At 32.5% G+C, this 19,414-nt stretch overlaps 1 protein-coding gene across 1 annotated transcript in view; it reads right to left on the bottom strand.

Moving 5' to 3' along the window:
* LOC145300229 (transmembrane protein 222-like) overlaps positions 1 to 19,414 on the bottom strand; it is a 53,981-nt gene that overhangs the window by 19,179 nt on the left and 15,388 nt on the right. Inside the window, exon 2 of the mRNA XM_080144467.1 lies at positions 14,752 to 14,836. Coding sequence (XP_080000593.1) covers positions 14,752 to 14,836 — 85 coding nt within the window. The remainder of the gene's footprint in view (positions 1 to 14,751; positions 14,837 to 19,414) is intronic.

Here is a 19,414-nt window from a genome sequence, read left to right as displayed (position 1 = left end):
GCACGTACCTGGCTCTTATATAGATAGAATAGCATCAGCAGTGAGATATCTACTGGATTTATAGAAGGATCCCACCATTTTTCCAGCGGCCTTGGCAACAGATTTGATGTACCTGTTCCATTTCAGATCAGGAGTAAAGGTCAAGCCCAGAAGCTTGTTAAAACTTGAGGCCTCAAGACAAAAGCCATTCATTTCAACTGATGCCAGATGGGGATCAGAACGTTGATGATGTAAAGAGAGAAGCTTGGTTTTAGATACATTAAAAGTAACTAGCCACTCCTTTCCCCATTGTACCACGTGCTCAAGATCAGAGGAGAGAGAATCAGAGAGAACTTGGTTGTTTACTGACTTAGATGTGCTACCATAGATGGTAGTGTCATCAGCATAAATGTTTACGAATGATGTAAGGCTGTGATTTGGAAGATCATTAAATGTAGATTAGGAAAAGAGTTGGGCCCAGGATGAACCCCTGATGGACTCCAGCATTAATACTGTGAGCTTCTGATTTTTGCTCATCAACTACTACTCTTATGAACCTGTCAGAAAGAAATGATTTAATAATTGAGAAGATATTTCCAGCTATACCACAGCTAGAGATCTTGTGAAGTAAACCTTTATGCCATACCCTATCAAAGGCCTTAGATATGTCAAGAGCAATTGCCCTAGATAGGTTGCCATGAGATATAACTGTAAGCACATCTGCTGTAGATCTAGCAGAACGGAAACCATATTGTGTGTCACTAAAAAGGTTATTTTTGCCGAGATGGTTGATTACTTCTGTATTTAACACAGATTCCAGCAACTTACTCATGACGCACAGGAGACTTATTGGCATGTACTGAGAGGGGGATGATCGATCACCTAAATTCTTAAATACAGGGCATACTGATGAGATTTTCCAGGGTGATGGGAAGCAATTCTCCTTAAGACAACGTTTAAATAGTTTTGTAAGTATAGGCGCTAGTTCCGGTTGAAGTTTTTTTGAGTACTATAATTGGAATATCGTTAGGGCCAGTTGCTTTACTGGAATTTTTGATTAGCTTGAAAACATCACATACAGATATATGCATATCACATAGCGTGTTTTCTGATACAAGAGGAAATATTGAGGGTTGGCGGCCTTGGTCGCAAAGGGTAGAATTGGCTGCAAAGTTCTTGGCAAAGAGTTTGGCTTTGATGCTGATGAGATTACCTCAGGTCCATTGATGATAGTTGGGATAGAGCACACGCTTCTGTTCAGGATTCTGTTTGCTATTTGCCAAAACTGGTGGGAACTAAGCCGCTGTTCAGCTGCTTTGGACTTTACAGACTGAGCATAGAACTCTTGCGTTCTTTATTACTTTCTTACAATGGTTGCTGGCAGTCCTAAAAGTGGCTTTAGTTTCCATACATCTATTATGTTGGAAGCAGTGGAAAAAGTGATTTCTGTGCACAATAGCAGCAGCACATTCTGGAGAGAACCATGGCTGGCTGTTAGGTTTTTGCTGGAACTTTTCCGAGGGTATGAAACAGTCTATACCTATAATTAACCATTCTGTCAGGTCTGATACTATAGAGGACACATCCTTTTTAAACATGGAACACAGAGGTAGATCAGATATAAATGTACGGAAGCTATCCCAGTCAGCCATATGTATCGATATACTGTACAATGGAGAGGTATGTCTGGGGGTCTTATATTTCATTTTTATCTTAATTGATACAACAGAATGGTCGAAAGATCCAAGAGGAGACAGAACAGAAACTGAACATAGTTCAGGGCAAGTTGTGAGAAAAAGGTCTAGTAGACTCGCATACTGGCCGTCATTGTCGGGCACACGGGTGGGTTCGTGAACAATCTGAGTGAGATCATAAGCAATGGAGAAATCATGGCAGAACCTCCCCTCATCATCGGTCTTGTTTGAGTGGGTCAACCATTCCACGTTGTGAACATTGAAGTCTCCACATACATAAATTTTAGCTGAAGGATAAGCAGATAAGACTTGGCCAATTTTCTCAGATATGCTTTTAAAGATAGTAACTCCGCTGTTGTGGGGGCGATAGAGTAAATATAAATGCAGTAGTGTGAGCAAGTGCAACCCGAAAGCACATATAGGGTAAGTTAGGATCTTCTCTGGAGATGTTCCTACCACATGGAAAGCCATCTTTAATATAGGCACATATTCCATGCCCATGGCGATCTTGGGGGTCAGATTTAGATGTTAAGTTAGAGTATCCTTTAATTACGAACTCATTTAGTAAAATAGCCCGCCCGTCTCGCTTAAAAATAAAAGGTCAGGTTTAGTCTTCTGTAATTGGGTTTCAACTTCTGGAAGGTTAGAACGTAGACCCCTGATGTTGGAGAAGGAGACATGGTAGTAGGGGTCTGCATTGGAAGTTAGAGATCCGGGTTTAATCATGTATTTTTTCTTGAAACTTGTCATGATGGAATTTTGGAATTTGTGGACTAGGTTATCAGACTTGCTTAGAGCAGGACAGAGAGAAAAAGAAACAAAGAAATTTTTTTTTTTTTTTCTAAACAGTTCACTTCTTGTAAGTAAAGAGAAACAATACTTGAGCTGATATCAAACCAAAACCTAAAGACAGCGAGTCAAGTATAATAACCATTAGGCAAGCTTGACACAATCTTTAAAAAGTGTTTTCAACCCTACTTATTCTTAATATAAGTAATGTCATGCGAACGATTCACGCCTGCGCATTCATGAAACAGATCACAAACAGATAAAAATCCGATGACTCCCACATACCAAGTTTTCAATTTTGACCCCTTACTAGACCTTTTTCTGTCTGGATACTCTGTATATTAATTTCAAGTTTGTAGATAAAAATTTGTTGAGTATATAGGTAAAGAAGTGTCCTCTCACTCACACACACACATTTTCCCAATAATTATTTATATATATATATATATATATAACATGCTAAGTATTTTCTGGATGAATCGACCCAGAAATATATAGATAAGGAAGGCTCTGGCTAAAAAGTGTTGCTTCAGGATGATGATGGTTGGCCAAGATCAACACTGATGATCAATGATTTTAAGATGAGTGGTCTCAACAATGACAACAAGTGAGTGTGAGCCACCTGACATCCATATGTAAGGTTCTGCTGGGGAACGGCTACTATACAATGCGACACAATGGAGTGTGTAAATATCTCCACAGAACCATCTGTAAAATTTTGAATATTGAAAGCAGCAAATTCTTGGAGTTACCAGAAAGAACAGCTAGAAATAAACAATATACCATCCACTATGACTATGCAATTCCTACAGCTATATGCATAAAAAAAAAATAGGACTATAAAACCTGACATGATATGGGACAAGGAGAAAGAAGCAACCTTAGAAGTTAGTGTCTACAAGGAGGCTGGGTTAAACAGAGCTAAAAGGAAAAAGATAATGAAATACTAAAATCTTATGTTTGACATGAAAAGAAACTGGAATGTTAGGAAGATTCTCATCATTCCAGTAATTATTGGGCAACCGGACTCATGAAAAAGAATTTCAAAAACTACCTGACAAATATACTCATCAGTGAACCAAGTGCAAGAGAGATACTCTAGAAGTATAAGCCATGTTTAGTTTCAGAACAGTTTCCGATGGTTCATTGTTATAAACAAGTCTTGAGAGGTGACTGGTGTGCAGTAGACAGTTCCACAGAACAAAATATTCTTACCGTATCGAGACGGAAGAAACATGCGAAATTGCTACAAAAAAGGTTTAATATTTATGAAGCAATTCTGGTTTCTGATTGGTTGGTAGCAGAACGTGAATTAATTCTATTCGTCAGTTCTTAGCAGCATCGTTTATAAATAGAATCGTCCGACTGTGTGGGATCATACCCCATTATGAATTAAAAATATTGCAACATCCCCCTATTTTTATAATGGGGAAGTCCCTTGTGTTTGTTCTGCTCAAAAATAAATATATATTTTTATATTGAATTATGCATAACAAAAATTAGAAATCATTTGGATCTTAAAATTTTAGCATGTAAAAAGACGCCATTTTTAATTGTGTTCAAATGTCAAAACAGATATGTGTACAGAGAAGAGAAATAAAAGAAATGGAAGGTATTTTAACCTTAAAAAGGGGTGGGTATGTGAAAAAAGAAGCCATTTCTTACATTTGATTATGCAGTTTTGTTAAAAAAAAAAAAAAAAAAAAGAAAAAACGCATACATATAAATAAATATACATAAATAAACATACATGCAATATGTACCCGTTTAAAGAGTTTTTTGTTTTGTTTGTTTTTTTTTGTTAATTAAAGCAATGCCAAAAAAAAAAAAAAAAGGGACATTTTTGAAAAATAAAAAACTAACGTGCACAAAAACTAAATAAAAGTCATTTGTTATTTCTGCGCACCTTAAAATAAGCATGCAAAAAGTATTTTGTCGAAAAGAAAAATTACAAAGAGGTTTTTAAAAAGTGACTTTTTAAAAAAAATTTTTTTTTTGTTTTATTTCAGCAAAAGTATTAGTTACACATTAGTAGGTTAAAGTGTTAATACAAATAAAATGGATACAGTTTAACATCTTGTCCAGGACTAATTTTTTTTTTTTTTTTGATATATAGAAATTTATATATATATACAGGATGGTGAAAAAAAAAAAAAAAAAAAAAAAAAAAGAAAAAAAAAGAAAATATTCAGTAGAATCCCCAACAAGTTTTGAGAAAAAACGCTTTATTCTTGTTGCGGGTTTCGTGAATACATCAGCGATATTTTGTTCTGATGATATGTAATTCAAAATAATGGATTCCTTTTTCACCTCGTTTTTTATGAAATGGTATTTTATATCTATATGCTTAGATCTTTGGTTGATTATCATGTTCTGTGCGAAGACTATACTGGCTTGATTATCACAATTACAACAGGGCTTTTAGTTAATTCTGGCTCTAAAATAGTCTTTAGGATATTTTTAAGGTAGAGTGCTTCCTGGGTCGTGTGTGTGATCACGATAAATTCTGCTTCACACGTAGAGAGTTGCTATTTAGATTTCCATGAAATAATAGGCCCATTTTCTGAACCTGAAACAATGTCCAGATATACTTTTTCGATCTTCGTCGTTTCCCCAATCTGAATCCGAAAACCCTTCTAATTTTAGGGGATTTCTTGATTTTCTAAATACTAACTTCTGTTCTTTAGTTCCTTTTAAATAACGCAGGACTTGTTTAGCTCTATTTAAATCCTTCATTGTCGGTCGTGATAAGTTTTGTGACAGTTTTGTTACTGTATAGCATATGTCGAGTCTGGTTGCAGTCATTAAGTATACAAGACTACCTATAATTTCACGGTATTGCTTATCATTTATTATTTCAGATTCTGTGTGTATATTTTTATTAATATCATTTTCAACCGGTGTAGAGTGTTTCTTGCACTCTCCCATTTCAAATTTTAATAGTATTTTGTCGATGTATCTCGATGATTCATTGTAACAAGTCCTTTGCTTTGAGTAACTTCTACCCAAAAAAACCAGGATATTTTGCCAAGATCGGTCATTTTGAATCTTTTACTTTATTGCTCTTAACATCGGTTAACATTATGTCACAATTTGATGCGATTAAAATATCATCGACCCACAAAACCAAAATCAGTAGTTTATCATCTTTGTGTTGAGTATATAAACAGGGGTCTACAGCGCATTGTTTAAATTGTTGTTTAATAATATAATCATGGAATACTGTGTTCCAACACTGAGCACTCTGCTTTAGACCACATAATGACTTGTTAAGTCACCACACGCTATTTTTATTTTTCATTATAAATCCCTCTGGAGGGGTAATATAAATTTCAGTCTATTGGGGCATTCAAATAAGCATTTTTTTACATGCATTTGATGGATGTTTAGGTCATATTGCGATGCAATTTGCAGTAAAATTCTGATTGTCATTAGGTTTGTGGTCGATGAAAACAGAAAAATATTCTATACCATAAATCTGAGAGTACCCTTTAGCAACAACTCTAGCTTTGTACTGTTCTGCGCCTGATGCTGTGGTCTTTTTTTGTAAAAACCCATCTTGTAGAAATAACATGTTTATCTTTTGGGAGAGGCACTACCGTATAGGTATCATTTTCGGTTAAGGAATCTATTTCTTTTTTCATGGCAATTTTCCATTCATTACAATGTTCTGAATTAATTGCTTCGTTAAAGTTTTTTGGCGCATTTTCCATTGAATAGCAATAGTCGATTTGATAATCTTTTATATTGTCGACCACAAAAAATCGGGTTGCCTTCTATTTCTTTTGGGATATCTTTCGCCTTTATCATCATCATCATGGATACTCTTGTCTCCGTCATTTTTATTGTCTTCGTTTGTTTTAATTATTTGAGGGAATATAATTTCATCTTCATATGACTGGTTTTCGTCTATAAAATTAAACGTGTCTATGAATTTTACACATCGGATTCTTTTTATTTTATTTTTCTCTGAAAAAAATACTAAATTGGCTGGACTGTTTTTATCGTATCCAAGAAATATATCTCTGTCGGCTTTAATATTCAATTTACTCTTTATCTATATATGCGAAGCAAGTTGAACCAAATATATGCATTCTGCTTAAATTTGTTTTTTTACCACAGAAAGATTCATATGGAGTTTTAGATAGTGTTTTGTTAAAACATCTGTTGCGTATATAGGCTGCCGCCATAAGTGCGTACGTCCAGAGGTTTTTGGGGAGTTTTGATTCAATGAGTAGGCATCTTGCCATTTCAAAAAGTGTCTGCCACGCTCTTTCAGCAGTCCCATTTTGGTGTGGCGATCTAGGAGCTGATTTTTCATGCCTGATATGATGGTTAATTAGTAAAAGTTCAAAGTCTTTATTGGTAAATTCCGTACCGTTGTCAGAGTGAATACACTTGACTTCACCGTAGGGAGCCATGTTGGCTAGATATTTTTTAGTTGCTAGCAGGGTATCAGATTTGTTCTTTAAAAAGTAAACCATTATTAAACCTGAATGGTCATCTACGAAATTCAACACATATCTATGTTCTCTGGCCATCGGTTCCATGGGACCATTCAAGTCACAATGCACCATTGATAGGATTTTTTTGGCCTTTTTGTCTGCTATCTTGTTTTGATAGTTTGTCATTTTCCCTTGCGTACAGACGTCGCAGTTGAAGGTTTTTGATGTTTGTATTTGCATTCCATCAACTACAGTCGGCAACTTTTTGATATCAGGAATATTGCAGTGTCTAAGAATTTTATGCCATGTCTATAGATCATGGCAGGCGGTTTTCAATGGGACTACACTATTTAAACAATATAGTCTTCCATTTTCTTTAATGTCGAATATAGTTCCATTCAGGTATACTAGTTTTGATTTATTAGGGCTAAAGTTTATATTTGCACCTTGTTTTGTGGCAGCTCGTATAGAAAATATATTTTGTTTAAATTTTGGGATTAGAAGAACATTTTCTAGAACACAGAAACATAGTTCACCTTTATTGTTCTTTAGCGAGATTTTAGCATCGCCTCTTTTCAAAACAATATCATTTACTCGACCTCCGTCAACTAGTTCTACAAAATGATTTTGTGGCTTAAAGTTGGGGTCAAAATTGATAAAATCAGATTCCTTTGTAATCACATGTGCCGTGGCCCCACAATCGACAAGAAAATTATTATTGTTTGTTGAAGCATCAAACGTACACGAAAATAAAAATGTGTTCGCTAACAGAGCTCTCCACATTTTTAATGGAGTCGCCATTTTGAGTCCTGTATCTACATTGGAAACTCTTGATTAGGTCGTCCACAATTATAGCAAATAATTTTTGTACTTTTCTTAGGAGAAAAATTGTTTTTGGCAAAGTTGCAGTTTTTATTCCTGGCATGGGTATAATTTAATTTTGGTATTTTTATGTGTGTATTTTTAAATTTCATGATATTTGTAGATTCGTTTTTTTCTGTAATCATTTTTTCAGTTTCTTTGTAACTTCTGAGTGCTACCTTGAATTGGCTAAAAGTCATGGGTTTTTCTTTATGGGTTATCACGGTAGTAAATGGCTTGAAATCACTCGGTAATCCCTTAATGACCATGGAAATTAACAGACTGTCACTTATAACTTCACCAGACATTTTTAAAGAATTTGCAGTTATTTTGGCTCTTATAATATAATCAGTAATAGTTTCGGCTTCCATTCGTTTTAAAGGGGTCAGTTCAGTGTATAAAGAAATAATTTTGGGTTTTCCTTTCGATAAATAATGCTCGCTCAATATGTTCAATGCTTTGCAGCCATCGTCCAGGGCTTCTCTCATTACCAGTGATAGACTTCGGTCATCTAAACACTGTATTAATTCCGCAAAGACAGTTGCGTTCTTTTCAATGAAGTTGGGGTCGTTTCTGTTTTCAGGTTGTGTTTGAAGTACTTTGTGTAGCTTTTGGATTCGTAGATATCCTAGAAATTTAACTTGCCACAATTCGAATTTTGGTTCAGATCCATCGAAATAAAGGCGCACGCTGGGCGCATAATATGGCTTACACTTCTAGAGGTTTAGTTTCAGAACAGTTTCCGATGGTCCGTTGTTCTAAACAAGTCTTGAGAGGTGACTGGTTTGCAGTAGACAGTTCCACAGAGCAAAATATTCTTACCGTGTCGAGACGGAAAAAACATGCGAAATTGCTACAGAAAAGGTTTAATATTTATGGAGTAATTCTGGTTTCTGATTGGTTGGTAGCAGAACGTGAATTAATTGGATTCGTCAGTTCCTAGCAGCATCATTTATAAATAGAATCGCCCGACTGTGAGATCATACCCCATTATGAATTAAAAATATTGCAACAGATACAAACAATTGCTCTTTAGGAACAGTTAGACTCTTAAAAAGATCTCTTGGTTCGAATGTCTAAGATACCAGGTGAATGTTTGGAATCTGGTAGGATGCCCCGTCCCAGCTACAACAAAATAAAAGATAATTTAACAAAAACTATGACAATTATGCCACTAACAACAATGATTTTGCGAAGAGGCATAACAAACACAATTTGTGATGACACCATTTTATTATTACAAAGAATTATATTTTTGTGTCATTCGTCCTAGAAATGAATTTAACTTTTCTTTATAAAACATTTGCATTTAATTTTCATCAAGTAAATTAATTGCAAAGCGATAATTGGTTGACGATATTCAACTAACAATAAATTTGTAAATCATTCAACTATGAAGTCTGTGTATGATGGCCTTTTTATAGCAAAGGCACAAATCGAATGAGGAATCGAATGACAAATCGAATGATTTTATTAGAACAAAAAGCATTGTTAATAGTTACAAAACATGACAATTAAAACCCGACATATGTTGGGTAGATAAATATATCAACATATCCAGTGAGGGAAACGATGTGTTTCCAGCGATATATAGAGGCATCAATTAAAAGCTATAGTTTATGTAAAAAAAAAAAAAAAAAAATGATTGGATTTTATATTTACACTAAAACAAGCTGAGCATGTGGAATCCTCCTCCACAAGTGAAAAATTATTTCACCGTGACTAATGTTTGTGCAAAATTTTTAAAAAATCTAAAGTGTGGCTATTGAGAAAAGTGCGAACAAATGAACAGACAAATGATTTTGAGTCAATTTTACCCCTATAATGGCCCCTAGGGGTGCAACCAGAGTTATTCCGGAAAATCCGTTCTGGCAAAAATTTACTTTCACCATGACTAATGTTTGTGCAAAATTTTTTAAAAATCTAATGTGTGGCTCTTGAGAAAAGTGTGAACAAACGAACAGGAATGAAGTTGGGGGAACCAAAAACTGTGACCCGTTGGATCATCCATTGAACTCTAGTTAGATTGTTTGAATCAGGAAAAAGTGTATTTGCAAAGACAGTTAATGTTTCTTTTTTAAATAAAAAGACAAATCCAAAATATATCGCTTTCTGCTCACTATATCTCCATCTTTTTCCAACTATAGGTTAAATTATAGTATTTGTTTTTCTTTTGTTTCTCTACATCAATAGAGAAAGAAAGTCAAAAGAAGCGGTAAGGGATGGAAATTGATTACCTTTCACTGTTATTAAACACAGAGAGAGAGAGTGACAGAAGGTAGAGTCATAGACAGTGTATAACATAAGAGTAGGAGGTCAAACATGTTACAGTGGGAGGAGGAGGAGGTGGAAAGGACAGAAATGGTAAGTAATGGGTATTTGATGAGTTCATTACAAAGCAATTAAAAACAATTTAAAACATAACTCAATCCAAAAAACCATATTTTATACAAGTAAAATATATAGGAAAAAAAACTTGCAAACAAACATTGATTCTTGAATTGAAAGTCAGGTTTAATTTCATAAGAGTTTTCAGTGTATAGCTCTTCTATAGAACAGTCTCAGACTTTAAAATTTTGCAGGCAAAGAGCAAAACATCTTTCTTGCGTTGACACAAAAAATTATGTGCTCGAATGCTAAAAGATTCAATATTTTTTATGGAGCAATTCTGGCTTCTGTTTGCTAGCAGAGCATGGCTCCATTTGATTGGTCAGTTCCTATCGTCAGTGTCTATAAGTAGAATCTTCCAATTTTTCGTGATCATACCCTCCTTTTTATATAAAAAATATTGCAACAACTTTTGCATAATAATAGATGGATTTGTATTGTTGTATGGCATTTACCCAAGGCGGGTTGAACTGGCTTCTCCTGAAAGAGGAAGTGTCAAAGGGATATTAAATTCACAGGCACATGTAATGGATTTGTAGAAAACATTGAAAAGTATGCAATAAAAATCCTTTTCATATTGCTATTATATAATTTAAACATTGATATTTTCTAGTTTTGTTAAACCATCTAGAGTAATTATCTAAAAAAAAAAAAAAAAAAAAGGGTGTGTGTGTGTGTATATATATATATATATATATATATATATATATATATATAAAATTAAGTGTCTGTTTATGCATGCACGCGGTTTGTTGTGTTTCTCATAGAAAGAAAGGTTAGAGAATTTACATAAAATCTAAAAATATATTCTTATGTAAAACTTATCACAAAGTGTTCCGGAATTTTTAAATGCACGCTTAAGTGAACTAATGAGAGCATAACCACTTTAAGACAAATATATCCTATTTTTATAAAATTTTAGTTTCCTGGAGAAGACAATGGAAGTGTTCCTGAATCTATACTAAACTATGTACCATCAGCTCTACTTCAAATATATATCTCCGATTTTAATTAAATTAAAACCATATGTATAAGGCACTAATTAGGAGAATTTTCTAATATTTCAGCTTTTAACTATATTAGGAGATGAAACATGAGGAGTGAGCAGTAAAAAAAAAGAAAAAAGTAATGATATATACAATTCTATAATAATGTTTGCCATGATGGAAACCAAGAAAGCAGCTGATACAAGCTAATGCTACACCTTGCCAACTATTCCATCCCCCTCTCTTTTGGCCTGGTGACGTTGAAAAAAGAGAAAGAAGCAGACAGCTTACACATTGTCATTCGTCTTACCTTTTCTTTCACTATATTAAGCTCGCTGACACACAAGTTATACATATTTCTGTTATTTTCCACTGATCTTTTCTCTTCACCCTTCAAACTAAATATTCTTTCTTTTGAAATTATGTGATTGAATCTGCTCAACACATCAGAATACATATACACATGAGTTGACTAGTTATCGCTTTGTAAAGTTTGCTGATTGAAACACCGGTTAAAGAATAAAATTTTACATTCATATTAGATAAATGTTAAAATTTTACATTCATATTAGATAAATGTTAAAATTTTACATTCATATTAGAGAAATGTTAAAATTTTACATTCATATTAGAGAAATGTTAAAATTTTACATTCATATTAGAGAAATGTTAAAATTTTACATTCATATTAGAGAAATGTTAAAATTTTACATTCATATTAGATAAATGTTAAAATTTTACATTCATATTAGATAAATGTTAAAATTTTACATTCATATTAGATAAATGTTAAAATTTTACATTCATATTACAGAAATGTTAAAATTTTACATTCATATTACAGAAATGTTAAAATTTTACATTCATATTACAGAAATGTTAAAATTTTACATTCATATTACAGAAATGTTAAAATTTTACATTCATATTACAGAAATGTTAAAATTTTACATTCATATTACAGAAATGTTAAAATTTTACATTCATATTACAGAAATGTTAAAATTTTACATTCATATTACAGAAATGTTAAAATTTTACATTCATATTACAGAAATGTTAAAATTTTACATTCATATTACAGAAATGTTAAAATTTTACATTCATATTACAGAAATGTTAAAATTTTACATTCATATTACAGAAATGTTAAAATTTTACATTCATATTACAGAAATGTTAAAATTTTACATTCATATTACAGAAATGTTAAAATTTTACATTCATATTAGATAAATGTTAAAATTTTACATTCATATTACAGAAATGTTAAAATTTTACATTCATATTAGATAAATGTTAAAATTTTACATTCATATTAGATAAATGTTAAAATTTTACATTCATATTAGATAAATGTTAAAATTTTACATTCATATTAGATAAATGTTAAAATTTTACATTCATATTAGATAAATGTTAAAATTTTACATTCATATTAGATAAATGTTAAAATTTTACATTCATATTAGATAAATGTTAAAATTTTACATTCATATTAGATAAATGTTAAAATTTTACATATTAGATAAATGTTAAAATTTTACATTCATATTAGATAAATGTTAAAATTTTACATTCATATTAGATAAATGTTAAAATTTTACATTCATATTAGATAAATGTTAAAATTTTACATTCATATTAGATAAATGTTAAAATTTTACATTCATATTACAGAAATGTTAAAATTTTACATTCAAATTAGATAAATGTTAAAATTTTACATTCATATAGATAAATGTTAAAATTTTACATTCATATTAGATAAATGTTAAAATTTTACATTCATATTAGATAAATGTTAAAATTTTACATTCATATTAGATAAATGTTAAAATTTTACATTCATAAATGTTAAAATTTTACATTCATAAATGTTAAAATTTTACATTCATATTAGATAAATGTTAAAATTTTACATTCATAAATGTTAAAATTTTACATTCATAAATGTTAAAATTTTACATTCATATTAGATAAATGTTAAAATTTTGGCAATTTTGATACAAAAGTATTTCTTTACATTGTTCTTGTCTTTATCTGTGCCTAAACAAAAAACATAATTCCATAAACTAAGCTTCTTTCTTAGAACTGCATGCCCGTGGAACTATTCCGTTTGCCTGTTTTCCGGCTGACTACAATTTGGTTGTTTTCAAGTCCAACATAAACAAATTCTTGATGAACCGTCCTCTTAAGTAATCCAATTTACCAAATTTCCACTACTAACGATTACTACAATATTATCCCATTGACTACTGTACACTTAATAACCCTTATCCTCGAGTGGCCTCTGGGCCTTAATAATTGGTGACTCCTATGTAAAAAAAAAATAAATAAATAAAATAAAGACTGGTGTACTCATCTGGAGCATCATTATCACAATGTTTTGACGATGTAGCCTTTGACCTTCTTAAGATGTATTATGTCGAACTCTGAAATCATTCTTTGAACTCGAGAATCTTTCTGTCTAACTTGAAAATCTGCAAAGATTTTCAAATTATTTAATCCACAGGGATAACATGTTCTCATTCTGTCAGCCACAATCAAGTAGAAATCCACAAGGACCTGTGGCATAACAGATAAAGTACTAGGTAAAAATTCAGTTCTAAGTGAAACTTTTCTGAACATTGATGGTTCAATTCTCAGTGCAGGAAATATTAGAAATACAATTGCAAATTATTTACTTCTGCCTACTCATGGCTAACGAAACGAGAGCATGTTATTCCCAAATAAGATTAAATAAAGATTTTCATTTGAAATTTTGTGCAGATTCCAGAGTTTGGTAAAAAGATGATCAAATTTGACAATACACCTGAAGAAGGTTAGAGATATTGGCCGAAACATTGTAATAATAACACTAAAGATGAGAACAGCAGTTCAAATGATACAAATTATTAATCCTCATCTCAAAAATTAAAAAAAAAACAAATGTATTTTAGCTAGGTGGGTAAATTTAAAATAGTAAGAAAACTCAAAATGATTTGTGGTTTGGTTAGCCAATCAGAATAGAGTCACCTCAAGTAAAAACAAAAAAAAAAAACTTTTTAGGAGTTCAATAGAATGAGAGACAAGAACTGATCAGAGGCAAGAAACAAAAAAAAATATTTTTAAATCAATCTTCTCTAAGGAACAAAAGTACAATGAAAACTCTGAAGTTCCTGAACCTAGAATTAGTACCAGTTTGTCTCCATTTGTCTCTTTTCCCCAAACAAGAGAAACAAAGTTTTGTTTTGTTTATATTATTTTTACACAAAGGTGTTCTAATGAATATTTGTTATTGTTCATGATGAGTTTTTATTGCCTTTTAGGATGCTGACTGGACTGACCCAAGTCTCCAACAAAGTTGCATCAGCACCAAAGTTATGTGGGTATTTTAAACACGACATGGGTGCAGAAAAACCTGCCAGAATGCAAGTCGTTAACACAGCATAGGTCTTGATCCCTGAATTGCACATTTTACTAAAGTGAGATCCTTTTGTCGCACTTTGATAATGGAACCCTAAAGGAAGAATTTTATTTTTTTTTCTTTACAGTAGATTCAATGTTCTCATTTTTAAACTAAAAATGAGAATGCCATATATTTTCTAACATAACACTTGTACTTACCGATACATAATAGGGTCCTGCAAAATCCCGAATGACACCTGATGAAGTTGCAATGCCCATATGTCCAATAATCGGAATAAACCAACTATAAAAAAAGAAAAAATATGTATACTTATTCAATTTTTATTAATCTTTCTAACAACCTATTTTGTTATTTTATTTAAAAATTAAAAAAAAAAAAAAAAAAAAAAAAAATTGAACTATAAGTAAAAACAAATGTTTGTTTCAATCATATTCAATTGGCCGTCAGCATTTTAACATCTTGGATTGCTGATTGAAAGAAAAAACAAAAAAGAAACATTTCTCAGCTATGAGGAAATAGCTCCACTGCCTTGGGAAAAACAAAGGTTAAGGGAATAAACACTGATAAAAATCTGGTTTAAAGTTCCAATAGTCACATGGTGAAGTACTACAACACCTTTCCGGCAGCTTTGCTGGCTCCAATTGTATTGTCTTGCTTTTCTGTTGGATTTTGTCTGCTATGCCAAGAGGGGGACCCTGGAAACTAGTCAAACCTAGGTCTTATCACCCGCTCTGGCCTGCATCTGGACAGGCAACTCCAGTTTCGACTGTATAGTCACAGCAGATGCTGCAGTGCATCAGATGCAGAAAGCCATTGCCTTGTGAGATAAAAGGATGTTACGATCATCATTTCTGTTATTCTTTGCTTAAAAAAAAAAAAAAAAGTGAACATCTTTTACAGAACAAAAAGTTCAACAGTAAATATACAACAAATAAGTTTTACTAAAAGCAACAAATTACTCTTCTACCTACCGGGATAATCCAGAGAAATGCTTAAAACTCGAAAATAAAAAACAATGCTGATAGAAATCCACCCAATAAATGTTACGGTGATGTTTATTGAGTGGATTACTACCAGTATTTTCATTTACTTATTTTGTGCAAACAAAAAAACTTTACTAATGTTATAGTATTATAGTTTTAAGTACAAAAAAAAACAAAAAAAAACACATGAATTTATTTTTGTGTTTATGAAATTAAAGCATCATAGATGTTAGCAATAAAAAAAATAAATAAATAAATAAAAAGTTTCATATTTCAGGAACATTACAAAAAGAAAGCCCCTGAAGTCCTTAATCAAATCAATATTTTGAAAAATTAATTTTTCAAACTAACGACATTATCATTGTAATTCAATATTGTCATAAGAAAAAAAATTATATAATTGCAATATTTCATCTGATAACAGTTTCTGAAAATTTTTAAATGTTATACATTTCCTTTGTACACATGGACATACAAACAACATAAGAATTTTTTTTAATCTTGAACAAAAAAAAAAAATAATAATTAAATTGAGGACACAGGTCACTAAAAAGTAATTTTAAAAATGGGATAATTTCCACTAACGATTAATTTGGAGAAATATGGGTGGGCAACAATGTAAAAAAAAACAAAAAAAACCCACAATTTTCATCCCAATCACTGTTTTCTATTTAATCTATCCATCTAGCTATACTCCTATGAATTTGTTTTTCTTTTGTGTGCATTGATATTTATATAAAAACCCTCTTTTCTATTTATTTAAAAAGAAAATACAATTTTGTTATATATGCTAATGCTGGTGTCCCTCAGGGGTCCATCCTGGGCCCAACTCTTTTCCTGATCTACATTAATGATCTTCCAAATCACATCCTTACATCATTTGTAGACATTTATGCTGATGACACTACCATTTATGGTAGCACATCTAAGACAGTAAACGACCAAGTTCTCTCCAATTCTCTCTCCTCTGATCTTGAGCACGTTGTACAATGGGGAAAGGAGTGGCTGGTTACTTTTAATGCATCTAAAACCAAGCTTCTCTCTTTACATCATCAACATTCTGATCCACATCTGGCATCAATTGAAATGAATGGCTCTCATCTTCAGCAGGCCTCAAGTTTTGACAAGCTTCTGGGCTTGACCATTACTCCTGATCTTAAATGGAACACATACATCAAATCTGTTGCCAAGGCCGCTGGAAAAATGGTGGGATCTTTCTATCGATCCGGTAGATATCTCACTGCTGATGCAATTCTCTATCTATATAAGAGCCAGGTACGTGCAAGGATGGAATACTGTTGCCACATCTGGGCAGGAGCAGCTAGAAAGGACTTGTCCTGCCTTAATAGAGTTCAAAATAGACTTCATAGCCTCGTAGGCGATGTCCTTTTCTCTTCCCTGCAACCTCTATCCCACAGAAGAGATGTTGCGAGTTTGTCTCTGATGTATCGTTATTTTCATGGAAAGTGTTCGACTGAGCTTCAGCCTATGGTCCCCCCTCGCCTAACTTTCACAAGAAACACTCGTCTAGCTGACGACTGAGCTTCAGTTTATGGTCCACTATTCCTCCCCCCCCACCAAACTTTCACAAGAAACACTTGTCTAACTGAAAACACTATCAATAATTCCCCCAACTCTTTATCTGTGCCTAAACCTAAACATAGATTCCATGAACAAAGCTTCTTTGTTAGAACTGCACACCTGTGGAATTGTCTTCCGTTTTCCTGCTTTCCGGCTGACTACAATATGGTTTTCTTCAAGTCTAACGTAAATAAGTTCTTGATGAGCTGTTCCATATAAGTTATCAAATTTACCAAATTACCAAATTTTCATTACTAATGATTACTATATTGTCCAATTTCTACTGTACACTCTTTAACTCTTATCCTTGAGTGGCCTCTTGGCCTTGATAATGTGGAGATGCCTATGTAAAAAAAAAAAAAAAAAAAAAAAAAAATATGGGTTGTGGGATTGCATTCACTAGCAAAAGATCTAGCGAATTTGCATATTCTTTTAAACATTCATTTTAATTAATTCCCTATTAGTTTTTTTGGTTTTCTTATGGGATGATCATCTAGAGTTAACTATTACGTGTAATTATATTCATGCAGATATTCTACATGATTTATATTTGCATAATATTTGCATAAACAGCTTACAGTAAACATAAAATTGTTTCCATATATATTTATGTATACGTATATATTTTTGTTTAATCTATCTACCTATCTATCTATATATCTATAAAAGTGAACGTGTCTGTATATCTGTCTGTGTGTACATTTCCCTACGCAATAACTTTGTCAATTTTAATTCTACAGACCCGAAATTTGATATACAGGGTACTGAGATTTGGGAAAACGATGTGATTGGTTTTCGGCCAGAAATTTTACTGTTAAAGAGTCGGAGTTCAACGATTTGACCTTTGAGAACTCCGACAATTTTGGGTCTACACACTTGAAATTTTAGATATAGGTTCCTTGGACATGGATCTAACTTAATAACTTGATTTGAGCCCCAAAATTAAATTTTAAGGGGTCATAATAAGGGTCAGAGTTAAAAAAATTAACCCTTTTTTTTTTTTTTTTGCTCAGCATACACCTACAAACACCCGGGCAACGGCGGGCTGAAATGCTAGTATATCTATAAAACTGAACGTGCCTGTGTGTGTACACATTTCTGTATGCAATACTTTGTCAATTTTCAGTCTACTACAGACTCGAAACTAGATATATAGGGTACTGGGATTCGGGAAAATCTTTGTAAACCGTTTTGGCCAGAAATTTGGCTGTTAAAGGGTCAAAGTTCAACGATTTGATCTTTGAGAACTCTACCAAACTCCTCCGCCAATTTTGGGACTAAACACTTCAAATTTTGGATATAGGTTCCTTGGACATGGATCTAACTTAATAACTTGATTTGAATCCAAAACAATAAATGTTAAGGGGGGGGCATAATAGACGGCAAAGTTTAAAAAAATTGACTGCTGTGGTCTACCAAATTACTCAGACAATTTCTGATCTAAACATTTGAAAATTTTACATAAACGGTATTCAGAGTTAGGGCAAGCTTTTTAATTGGTTTGGGTCGAAAATTTGAGCTACCAATATATAAATGTATGTATGTTTGCAGGTCTGCCTAAAACTTTTGACAGGTGACCGATTTTCACAAGATCAGTATCGTTTTTAAGCTCGACCTTTCAGATGACAAATATCGAAAAATTGGCTAAAAACATTAATTTCTTTATCTTCAATTGGGCACTTTTCTATAGGGAGGGGTGTTTTTTTTTTTTTTTTTGCCAATATTGTCGAAAGTCATCCCCTCTTTTCGTTTGTCTAGCCTTAATTTAAACCTACATCATTTCCGGTTTGGTGATGGTCGTAACAGCAAAGACATCACGTTTTTTCTCCCCCATCCTTTTCCTCCTTCGCGGTATGGATCCGACCCTGCTTTCCTACTAACACTTTTTTTTTTGTACAACATACACCTCCAAACACCTGGGCAATGCCGTGCTGAAATGCTATTAATTAATAAATTGTTTTAGATTATTATTTTTTAATGAATAAATTGTCAGTGTAATCAGTGATTTTAATTGACATTCACATTTAAAAAGGTACTTTATAATTATTGTTATGACAAATTTAATAAATCGAGTTATCTATATATCTATAAAAGTGAACATGTCTGTATCTGTGCATGTCTGTGTACATTTCCCAACGCAATAACTGTCAATTTTAAGTCTACAGACTCGAAATTTGATATACAGGGTATTGAGATTTGGGAAAATCTTTGTAATCCGTTTTCGGCCAGAAATTTCGCTGGTAAGGAGTCAAAGTTCAACGATTTGACCTTTGAGAACTCTACCAAACTCTGACAA

Source organism: Euprymna scolopes, chromosome 2 (genome assembly GCF_053919585.1).
Source record: "Euprymna scolopes isolate OS-2025 chromosome 2, ASM5391958v1, whole genome shotgun sequence".
Classification (NCBI taxonomy): Eukaryota; Metazoa; Mollusca; class Cephalopoda; order Sepiida; family Sepiolidae; genus Euprymna; species Euprymna scolopes.
This window is presented reverse-complemented; position numbering and strand designations above follow the sequence as displayed.